Source organism: Chiloscyllium punctatum, chromosome 41 (assembly GCF_047496795.1).
Source record: "Chiloscyllium punctatum isolate Juve2018m chromosome 41, sChiPun1.3, whole genome shotgun sequence".
NCBI classification, from domain to species: domain Eukaryota; kingdom Metazoa; phylum Chordata; class Chondrichthyes; order Orectolobiformes; family Hemiscylliidae; genus Chiloscyllium; species Chiloscyllium punctatum.
The window spans coordinates 9416695-9429040 of record NC_092779.1 but is presented as its reverse complement, the minus strand read 5'-3'; the positions used below and the strand labels follow the sequence as shown (position 1 = coordinate 9429040).

The 12346-nt window shown below is 41.0% G+C and overlaps 1 protein-coding gene across 1 annotated transcript in view; it reads right to left on the bottom strand.

Annotated features, from left to right (window-relative positions):
- The window catches only part of gad3 (glutamate decarboxylase 3), a 54754-nt gene that overhangs the window by 25145 nt on the left and 17263 nt on the right, over positions 1 to 12346 (bottom strand). Inside the window, exons 6-8 of the mRNA XM_072560977.1 lie at positions 9062 to 9177; positions 7646 to 7725; positions 5959 to 6013 (exon numbers count right to left, since the gene is read on the bottom strand). Coding sequence (XP_072417078.1) covers positions 5959 to 6013; positions 7646 to 7725; positions 9062 to 9177 — 251 coding nt within the window. The remainder of the gene's footprint in view (positions 1 to 5958; positions 6014 to 7645; positions 7726 to 9061; positions 9178 to 12346) is intronic.

Here is a 12346-nt window from a genome sequence, read left to right as displayed (position 1 = left end):
GCAACCTTCTGACTGAAGGAATTCCTCCCCATCATGATTCTAAATGGCCAATCCCCCCTCTGAAGATTTTGACCTCGTGTTCTAGATTTTCTAGGTGGGGAGTCACTTGGCATTTTTTTAAAAATGGATTAGGTCAGAGGCTATTTTATCATGATGCCATGAAGTAATTTAATTCATGAATTATAATGTTTTAATTATCATTATTTTCTATGCTGTTGCTATAGAAACAGTCTGTAAAGCAAGTCTGCTGTGAGTTAACCCTTAAGAAGATGAATTTTATGTGAGAACAGTGTTCTACATCGATTACAAAAACTCCGTCGCAAGAAGTAAGAGTGAATGTCTCAGAATGTTAGAGGATCATCAAAGGAGGTGAACGCCAGTTGGTGACTGCTAAACAAGTTACAAATGCAAAAGATGAAATTTAAATGAAACACACTGGAAAAATCAGTAACTTCACCAAACTTCACACACAAATCACAAAGGAATGCAGGCTCTGTCCCAAACTCCAGAAAGATGTTTTGACACAGTCCACATTAACTTGCCTCCAATCCATCCTGGAGTCATCGAGATCTACGTCACAGAAACAGACCCTTTGGTCCAACTCATCTATGCTGACCAGATATTCTAGATAAGCAGAGCAGGTCAGGCAGCATCCGAGGAGCAGGAGAGTCGATGTTTTGGGTAAAAGCCTGATCTTTGGCCCAAAATGTCGATTTCCCTGCTCCCCGGATGCTGCCTGACCTGCTGTGCTTTTCCAGGACCACACTCCTGACTCTAATCTCCAGCATCTGCAATCCTCACTTTCACCGAGATATCCTAGATAAATCTAGTCCTATTTGCCAGCACTTGGCCCAGATCCTTCTAAACCCTTCCTATTCATGTATCCATCCAGATGCCTTTTAAATGATGTAATTGTACCAGCCTCCACCACTTCCTCTGGCAGCTCATTCCATACATACACCACCCTCTGCATGAAAACGTTGCACCTTAAGTCCCTTTTAAATCTTTCCCACTCATCTTAAACCTATACTGTCTAGTTTTTGACTCCCCACCCCAGGGAAAAGACCCTGTCTATTTACCCTATCCATGCCCCTCATGTATACAAGAATTGCGGGGAATTAACTATGTCCGAAATATTTCAGATGTATGCTCAGATCAGAATGATGCAGAATATCCTGGTGAAAGAAAGACTACTCTTTCTTAGGCTTTAGTTGAGTTTGGTTTCAATGGCCTTAAGGCTTAAACATCAGCATGAGAACAAAAGGGTGAGTTAAGTAATGAGCCTTGGGGAGCTCTGACCTTGTGAATATGTTGAACATGATCAACAAAGATATCACCTGTTCTGCGTTTGCTCTTCCAGACGCCATGCTTAAGTTTGCATATAGCACAAGGGCTGCGAGGAATTTCATTTAATTCTTGCATTCTTTGGAAGGAATCTTTGGAGATTTGGAAAAATAATGCACGATGAGGTGTATGAGCAGGTGATGCCCCTGCTAACATTATTGGAGGAAGTGTCAGACACAGGTTATCTTGCAGGTTTAAGTGAGCAAAGACATCCTACAGCAGGGTTTACCAGTATCGGGGTCAGGTCCCCAGGAGAGAATCGTAAGCTGTAATTTTATGGTTGCAAGTTCTGATGCAGTGGTGGTGTTGTGGTGCTGAATCAATATAGTCATGCTCCCTCTATAACAGGCTCCCTCTCTAACAGGCTCCCTCTATAACAGGCTCCCTCTCTCACAGGCTCCCTCTCTAACAGGCTCCCTCTCTCACAGGCTCCCTCTCTCACAGGCTCCCATTCTAACACGCTCCCTCTCTCACAGGCTCCCTCTCTAACAGGCTCCCTCTCTCACAGGCTCCCTCTCTCACAGGCTCCCATTCTAACACGCTCCCTCTCTCACAGGCTCCCACTCTAACAGGCTCCCTCTCTAACAGGCTCCCTCTCTCACAGGCTCCCATTCTCAAAGGCTCTCTCTCTCACAGGCTCCCACTCTAACAGGCTCCCACTCTCACAGGCTCCCGCTCTAACAGGCTCCCTCTCTCACAGTTCCCACTTGAATAGGCTCCCTCTCTAATAGGCTCCCTCTGTAACAGGCTCCCTCTCTCACAGCTCCCATCCTAATACGCTCCCACTCTAACAGACTCTCACATGCTCCCTGTCTCATAGCTCCCACTCTAACAGGCTCTCTCTCTCACAGGCTCTCTCTCTCACAGCTCCTACTCTAACAGTCTCCCACTCTAATCGGCTCCTTCTCTCACAGGCTCCCTTTCTAACAGGCTCCCTCTCTCACAGCTTCCCATCCTCACAGGCTCCTCTCACAGCCTTACCCCACCCTGGCACTCATAGCTTTTCCTCTGAGGGGGTCCTGACAATTTGAAAGCTGCAAAACAGGGTCTCAGTGGAAAAGGGTTTGGGAAGCACTGCTCTTGAGAAATCTGGACACGAAGTAAGGGATCATGTTGTTGAGTTTGGAAATGAAGATATTGATTTGGTCAACAGGGAGGCCAATTAGTTGGAAAACAGAGAGTTACATTTCAATGGCAGCATTCACACAAAAATATTAAACGCTCCAAAGCATTTTCCATCCAATGTATTTTTGAGGTTTAATCATTGTCGTAATACAAGCAATGTAGCTATCAATTTGGACAAAGCATGTTCCCTCAGCCAGATAAATGGAAATGATTGGGATGGTAATATGTCTGTGATGTTTATTTAACCAGGACACTTGTAATAACTTATCTGCTCCACTTCACATAGATGCTATCTAATCTTTCTTATCCACCTGACAAGACCGATTGTACCTCAATTTCTTGGCTTAGATGGGAACTGTGATGACCTTTGACCGAGAGGTAGTACAGTAAGGAAAGTTTTAGTTTTTTCAAATGCTTGTGGTATCTGTTATTGGTGTTAAGATTGCTTAAAAGGCACTTTTAAGAATGCTTTTCATTTATAAAGGAATCGATTGTAATTTTCTTTGAATAAAAAAATGGTCCATATGAGCTAGCAACACTAGACCTGGAAGCAGTACATATGGGGTCAAAGCTAGCATACAAGAGTCATGTGATCAGACACAAAGCAAAGCTGTAGACCAAGGAGATAGGAGAGACAAAGAAGTTAACATTTATAATACAGTCAAATGGGAAAGAGAGATGAAGACAGAATAAGAGCAGGATTGTTATTTGAGTATTTTTACATCTGCTACTTCATTTTGCCAGCATTGACGAGATCATTCAGTGTAGTTTGTTAAAAAGACTAGATCAAGGTTACTCTAGGAAATCTGTGCCATCTCGATTTTCCAGAACGTAGATAAGAAGATTCTGCCGATTTATGTCATTTATGTGTCTCCAGGGACCTTGAATAGAAGATCGCAGAATCACAGAACTGTTACTGTGCAGAAAGAGGCCACTTGACCCATCGTGCCTGCACCAGCTCTATTACCTAATTCGTTTTTATTCCCCAGTGGCCATCTTCTGCCTTTTCCCCATATCGCTCCACTCTATTTCTATCCAAATAATACCCCTCTTGAAAGCCTCAATTGAATCTGCCTCCATCACATTTCCAGAACCTAGCTATTCGCTATGTGGACAAGATTTTCTCTCTCAAATATTGCCCTTGCTTAATTTGGTAATCACTTTACATCTTTGGCCCTTTCATTCCTGTTTCTTTTATGATTGATTGCTAGTGAACGCACTCTAAGTGTTGAATGAATTGAGTTGTAAAATGAGAGATCCTATCATAGAGAGGTGAAGTTAGATACTTTTAGATTAGATTAGATTACTTACAGTGTGGAAACAGGCCCTTTGGCCCAACAAGTCCACACTGCCCCGCCGAAGCGCAACCCACCCATTCCCCTACATCTACTCTTTACCTAACACTACAGGCAATTTAGCATGGCCAATTCACCTGACCTGCACATCTTTGGCCTGTGGGAGGAAACCGGAGCAAACCCACACAGACGCGGGGAGAATGTGCAAACTCCACACAGTCAGTCACCTGAGGCAGGAATTGAACCCAGGTCTCTGGCGCTGTGAGGCAGCAGTGCTAACCACTGTGCCACCGTGCCACCCCAATTTTGTAATTGCACGGAGTGCCGTTTATCTTCCAGGGGAGATGTGACTGTTGTGGTTCTGTACAATGTACCTTAGCTATACCGACAAACTAAACTGAAATTTACCTTTCTATCTGAAACATCATCTACCTGTCAACGCATGTTTAATTTGTGTTCGTTCTGACTCATGATAAAGTAGAAGATTATGAAAATGAAATATTGTTTGCAATTTCTTATTTGGGGTTCATAGAACATAGAACATAGAAAAGTACAGCACAGAACAGGCCCTTAGGCCCACGACGTTGTGCCGAGATTTAATCCTAATGTCAAATATAGTAACTCAACCTATGCACCCCTCAACTCACTGCTATCCATGTGCATATCCAGCAGTCGCTTAAATATCCCTGCTTCCACCACCACAGCTGGCAACACATTCCATGCATTCACCACCCTCTGCATAAAGAAGCTATCTCTGACGTCTCCTTTATACCTTCCTCCTAACATCTTCAACCTATGACTTCTCGTACCAGTCAATCCTGCCCTGGGGAAAAGTCTCTGGCTATTGACTCTATCTATTCCACTCATTATTTTGTATACCTCGATCAGGTCTCCTCTCTTCTTCCTTCTCTCCAGAGAGAAAGGTCCGATTTTCACTTGGAAAATCTGATGTCCAGTTCTTCCACTCAGATCCTGACAAAAGTGACACCTTTAACACTGATGTACTCACTCCCTCTGTACTGCTCTGGACAGTCAAGCTTGATTTTAGTTCTCAAGTCCTGGAGTGGGACTTGAACTCACAACCCTTAACTTCAGCTGGAAATTGAATACAGAAGAGGGTCAATCATTGGTGTGTGAAAAGGTGAGGGAAATGAGCAGAAAGGCTAAAAATACAGTGGACAGTCAGGGGCCTGATCAAACATCCCCCAGCATTTCAATCACTTTCAATACAGCGTTACTATAAATTACATTTTATTTCTCACACTCCTCTCCCACCTGTATCAGTTCAAAGAATAAAACTTTAAACTTACCATTTTCTGTCTCTAGCTGCTGCACTTGCACTTTCAGGGGCTTGTGTAATTGGACTGATAGGTCCATCCACTCCCTTCAGTAATTTTTTTCCATTAAGTATATAATTCTGTTCTGTACCTTTCCTCCCAGAAGGCATTACTTCACATTAAATTGCTACTGCCTGTTTTGATAACTTTCCTGTGTCCTCCCCACTTTTCATCAAAACTCTGAGGTTCTGTGTTAACAGCAAGTTTCCTTCCTGTTTTCTCCAGTGTAAATTATTGTGACAAAAAAAATGAATCTCATAGTGACCCCTAGGAACTCTATTTCCATTGCTTCTTCAAACTGAACAACAGCTAGTTACCCTCCCCCTGTCCAACGAATCAACCCTCTTCACATACCATTCCATTTCCTCCCATGCTGTTCACATCAAAATCATGATGTTTGCATTTTGTCTGTTAGGTTTTCCGTAATTAAGGGATGGAGTCTGTATTGTTTCCCGAGGAACCCTAAACTGGGAAGCACAATTTCTTTTCATCTTGTGCTTCAGTTGCCAATTTCTGTATCTTAATTTGATTCATAAAGTAATTTACACTCCCCAGCTTGGTTAACAGGGAACCTAATTGAAAAGTGTAAAAGATACATCGCTTTTTACTCCACATTCTAAATTGTATTCAACAAAGTCATTTGCAGCTAAATTAAACACACCCACTATTTTCACTTGGTTCATTAATATTAAATAAAGGGCCAATTACTTCTTCAGTGACAAAACACAGATACATGGTACCTGTATTTGCATGAACTGAACTGAAAGATGACCTTAATTCGAAATTCAGTTTTTCATACTTCAATTAGTCCGGAAAAGGAAAATGGATATTCCCTCAGATTTGTAACAGTCACAAACCTTTTGCTTAGCTTCAATGATACTTGCTTCCAATTCAGCTGAAATGATCTTCCCTCTGTGAGCATGATTAGACAAACATAAATATTTAATTGAGAACCCTATTTTTGTTCTTATTTACACCATGCAATTTAATTATTAAAATATCCCCTGTGTGTTGGAGCACTCAAATCTTCAATATTATACTGAGCTTATCTGAGGGGTAACACCAACTTATTTATATGTATTTAATATCACAGTTAATGTAGTAAAATCCCCAAGGGACAACAAAGGAATATTGTTAAGACAAAAAAAGGAACACATTCTTATATGTAAGCCTCTGGAGATGACAATGACAAAATAAAACAAACTGAAGGGTTATGAATAATAGATAATGAGAGTACGCACTTCATTCAAAGATGTTTGGAAAGTGAGAGGGATACAAACAGGTTACAGAGAGGTGTAGATACATTAAATAAGTGGGCAAAGCATTGGAAAATGGAGTATAATGTGGGAAAATGGCAAGTCATTCATTTTGGAAGGGAGAACAAAAGAGCATAGTTTTATTTAAATGGATAGAAACTGCAGAAAGTTTCAGCACAAAGGGAATTAGGGATATTTGTGCATGAAACTTAGCAAGCGAGCACACAGGGTACAGCAGATAATCAGGAAGGCTAATGGAATGTTGGCCTTTATTTCAAGGGGTTTGGAGTATAAGTGTAGGAAAGTTTTACTGTTACTATACAAGGGGCTGGTGAGACCACTTCAAGGGAATTAAGGTTATTGAGAAAGGGCAGGAAAGTGGATGTGAGGATTGCTGGATTAGTTATGATCCTATTGAATGGCAGAGCAGACACAAGGGGCTGAATGGCCTGCTCCAATTCAGATTTCTTATGGTTTGATGGACTGGTGATCAGAAGACAACAACTGTGCCCATCAATGGCCTTACAGCTTTTAACGAGCAGCAAACTGTAATGGAGGGGAAGGAAGAGATGGGGTGTTTCAAGATGCAGCAGTGTTAACTTTCAGTCTTTCTTAACGTATATCTGTGAAGTGTGTCTTAGGATGTACTAAAAGAAAAAGTGAGAAGCTCTGTTCTGTGACTTTCAGTATAAGTTGCTAACAAAGGTATTGTCTAGTTAATAGTTCCTTTAGTCCTTTTATTACAGTAGAAGTCTTAGTTTCTTAACAAATACAGAAGTTGCTGGAAAAGCTTGGCAGGTCTGGTGACCCTACCTCAGAAGGGATCTGAAACATTAACTCTGATTTCTCTTCACAGATGCTGCCAGACTTGCTGAACTTTTCCAGCAGTTTCCATTTTTGTTTCTGATTTACAGCATCTGCCGTTCTTTCAGTTTTCTCTTAAGTTGTCAGACCATGTTCGTCATCCTTTCAGCTACCAACAGGATGTTCAAATCTTTTTTAAGGTTATTGGTCTGTTCAAAAATTGTAACATTTATTCCATGAAATATATAAAGACAAACTTTATAAATGCAAACTTAAAAAATTTTAAAGTGCTTTCAGAAAGTCTGTACTATATCAATTCAGTAGAATCATTGTGAACTTATAGCTGCAGCATGTTAGTTTATGTGTTAGAAATTGATGGCACCTCCTCCAACTCTTCAATGATTAAAATAAAGAGAAGACTAATTATTGATTACTTTATAACTGTAAACAAACTGAGCATTATTAATTTATTAATGGTTATTACCTGCTGTTGCATTTTACTGGAATCACATTATCTGTACCAAGGCCAAGTACCATAGCTCCTTTCATGATTGAGTAATGACCCTAAGGAAAATCAGAAAGAGTCGTTATTGAATCTCAGAAACTAATATCCAAGACAATGCTCAGCTCAGCTTGTAACACGTTCACTGACAACTATTTTCAGGTGCAGTGAAACTTCCCATTTCAGTCAAAATATCTTCTTCAATCAGCACAATCTTCTTTTGACCTGTGCAAGGAAGGCTCAAAGAAAAAATAAATTCCGGTACAACAACTCTTGTAGGATTTGTTGCACATCAGTCCAATAGTTTGCATTTACTCAACATGGCAACATCTGTAGATGTCTGGGCTGATTTGGATTGGATAAAGATGCACAATGGAGTGTTTCCATCTGTTGAGTTTGGGAATCCAACCTGGATATATATAATGTGGATCTCCTAGGTATTGGGAATTTATAGTGTTGGAATTTGTGTGCACATCATAATGACTGCAATGTGTTATTTAAGGGATGAAACTCTTTCTTGTTGACGATTCCCAAATGCTAATCACAGCCTTCGATGTTGGTTTGATGATAAAACTTCCTCTGTTCAGCAATTGTCAAAAAATCTTTAGAACCCTGAAGGGGATGAGATGCATTTTCCTGTAGAGATTGGCAGCACCCTCTCAGTAAGGAGCAGGCAACAAGAATGCACACCAATGTACAGCAGTGTATGTGTGTTAGCCTCTTGATCACTTGAGATGTAAAACCCACCAGTGAATTCCAGAAATTAAGTCATCAAGATCTTTGCATGGTTTTATCAGTTGGAAATGGTCACATTCTCACGACCCATGGTATGTGAGTAAAGCAGGAATGGGAGTGTAGTGGTTATGTTATTGCATTAGAAAGTCATTGATTATTGCTCCAAATCATATGGTCAATATGTGATTCTAAACACGTGAATGTGTTTATCGCTTAACTACTTTCTTAAATGGGTGAAAGTGAGTACAGCAGGTGCTGGAGGTTAGAATCAAGAGTGTGGTGCTGGAAAGGTACAGCAGGTCAGGCAGTATTTGAGGAGCCGGATGCGCAAAAGGTCAATTTTCCTGCTCCTCAGATGCTGCCTCACCTGCTGTACCTTTCCAGCACCACACTCTTGACTCTATTTTCTTAAATGGTCGAACATACTTCTCATTTGTAGATGGTTCACCAACTACCCGACAGCAACTAGTGATGGGCAATAAAGGCTAGCCTTGTCATCAATGCTCACAGCACAAGAATTAGTGAAAAAGTGATGATATTCAAATGAAGACAGACCAATGTACATTGTGGGCTAGGTGCTATCATTTGATTACTGAATGAACAAGAGTCCCTTTTTAGATAAGCCCTAGTTCAACTTTGCATTCTAAACTGAAAAGTACTCACAAGCTCTGAAGTAAATAAGACCATCCTGGGAAAACTGGCTACTCCTTGAGTCTTCACTTCAGGAAATCGCTTGTAACGAGCAGCCAAGATGCTGTACAGGTTTGACATGGCCCCACCTGTAAAACAGAAACTAAGACATGTTTACAATCAGTCAGCTTCGGTTTTGATGCCACTATTCTATTTCTATAGCCCTTCTCTGGATCACACAGCCTACTTTCATGGTAGCAATAAGGCAATAGGTTATGACCTTTTTGCAAAGTTCTGATGATTAAAGATACTTTTTCTACCGGAGAGGACAATGGAGGCTTTGCTGTTTGTATTCAAGACTGAGATCAACAGAGGTTTTTGGAGATCATGGATCCAAGAGATAGAAGGGGGAAGTGAGCCTCAGATAAGTGATCTACAATCTTATTATCCAAAGGAAGAGGAGCTGGAATAAGACCATAAGATGTAGGAACAAAAGTAGGCCATTTGGCCTATTGAGTCTGTCGAACCATTCCACAGGATCATGGCTGATCTAATTCACCGCAACTCCACTTTTCTGCCTTTACTATAGCCCTTGATTCCCTTCCTGATTAAAAATCTGTCTGTCTCAGCCTTGAATATCCTATACTATGATTTGGAGATGCCGAGGTTAGACTGGGGTGAACAAAGTTAAAAATCATACAACACCTGGTTATAGTCCAACAGGTTTATTTGGAAGCACTAGCTTTTTGAGTGCTGCTCCTTCATCAGGTGGTTGTGAAGTATAAGTTCTGTGTCTTACAATCTTAGAGTCCATAAACACCTGATGAAGGAGCAGTGCTCCAAAAGCTAGTGTGCTTCCAAATAAACCTGTTGGACTATAACCTGGTGTTGTGTGATTTTTAATTTTATCCTATACTGCCAAGCTTCAATAGCCCCCTGCAGTAAAGAATTCCACAGATTGACAACCGTCTGAAAGAAGAAATTCTTCCTCATAGAATAATTAAGGTGTAAAAGCAGACCATCCAGCCCCTCCAAAACCCCATCCCTATAACTCTGCATTTCCCATGGCTAACCTCACCTGCACATTATGGCATGGCCAATCCACCTATCTTTGGACCGAGGGACAAAAAAAATCGACACAGACCCAGGGAGAATGTGCAAACTCCATGCACAGAGTCACACAAGTCTAGAATCAAACCCAAGTCCCTGGTGCTGTAAGGTTGCAGTGCTAACCACCGAGCCACTGTGCCATCCCAAAGCTTTATGATAAATATGCAACCCCTTATTGTGAGATTATGCCATCTGATTTTTAGACTCTCCCACAGGGAGAAACAATCTCTCCACATCTACCATTGCATGGTTTCCTCTTGCTCCTATTTGAAGTGTTCATATTGCCATTTCAGTTTTCTGTGGAGAATTCCCTTCAATATTGCAATTTTGTTCTGAAAGACTGAAAATTTATTCTGTTTGCCAGTTTCTGTGAAGGAAAAAGAAAGGGTTGTATTGAAAGACTGTCTTTCAAATCTATAGGATATTCCAAAGCACTTTACTGCCAATGACGTCCTTTGAAATTGTAGCTGTTTTGTAATGTAGGGAATACAACAGCAAGTTTGTGCATAGTCATCACCTACAAATAGTCATGTTATCATGCACAGTCTAGCTGCTTCTGTATGTTGACTGAGAGAGTAGAGTAATCTTTTCTTCAAGGTGGGACCTTTCATATTGACCAAACAGAGCCTTGTTTTACTGCTTCATTTGAAAGACAACACCCCTGGATCCAGTAGCATTGCCTCAGCACTGCAGTGAAAGTCCAACCTTGAGTTGCCTGACCAAATTCCGGACTGAGACTTGAACTGAAAACTGTCTGACTCAGAGTTGAGTGATTTATCCAGCACCATTTATAGTTTGTGAACAGAAATCAGGAATGAAGAGCTTTTGCCTGAACGTCAATTTTCCTGCTCCTCGGATGCTGCCTGACCTGCTGTGCTTTCCCAGCACCACTCTGATCTAAACTCTGGTTTCCAGCATCTGCAGTCCTCACTTTTGCTCTGTCTCATTTCAGAATATTCTGGAGAAACAGAAGGAAAATAGTTGCATGGAAACCTGGTCTGGAATGCAAAAGAAGCACAATCTCATTACAGTGTATACTCGTGCATATGTGGAGAGTGGAAATTAACTGAAGTAAGAAGTTAGGAGTAAAATTAGGAAGGAGGTTGCTCATATTGTGCTCAAGAAAACACACAGTGTAGTCCTGAATTTGTTATGGTCGGTGAAAGATCATTTGAGGTTTTGTCTTAAAATTGTTCACTGGATGTTGGCTTTGCTGGCTGGCCCAGCATTTACTGCTCTTCTGTAATTGCATGGGTGTGGGCAAGTTGTTGGAGGGAATTCTGACCGATAAGCTTCACATGTATTTGAAAAGGCAAGGACTGATTATAAATAATCAACATGGCTTTGTGCATGGGAAATTATGTCTCCCTAACTTGATTGAGTTTTTTGAAGAAGTAACAAAGAGGATTGGTGAGGGCAGAATGGTGGACATGGTCTATATGGACTTCAGTAAGGCATTTCACAAGGTTCCTCATAGTTAGTAAGATTAGATTGCACAGAAGAGAGGGAGAACTAGCTATTTAGATACAGAACTGGCTCAAAGGTAGAAGAGAGAGAGTAGTTGTGGAGGGTTGCTTTTCAGAGTGGAGGCCTGTGACTAGATGTGTGTGATAAGGATTAGTGCTGGGTCCACTGCTTTTCATCATTTATATAAATGATTTGGATATGAACACGTGAGGTATGGTTAGTAAGTTTGCAGATGACACCAAAATTGGAGGTGTAGTGGACTGCGAAGAAGGTTACCTCAGAGTACAATGGGATTTTGAATCAGATGGGCCAATGGGCTGAGGAGTGGCAGATGGAGTTTCATTTAGATAAATGCGAGGTGCTGTATTTGGAAAAGCAAATCAGAGCTGCACTTATATACTTAATAGTATGCTCCTGGGAAGTGTTGCTGAACAAAGAGACCTTGGAGTGCAGGTTCATAGCTCCTTGAAAGTGGAGTCACAGATAGATAGGATAACGAAGAAGGTGTTAGGTATGTTTGCCTTTATTGGTCAGAGTGTTGAATACAGGAGTTGGAAGGTCATGTTCTGGCTTTAAAGAGCATTGGTTAGGCCACTTTTGGAATATTGTGTACAATTTTCTGGTTTCCTTCCTATCAGAAAAATGTTGTGAAACTTAAAAGGGTTCAGAAAAGATTTACAAGGATGTTGCCAGGGTTAGAGCTTTAGAGCTGTAGGGAGAGGCTGAATAAACTAGGACTAT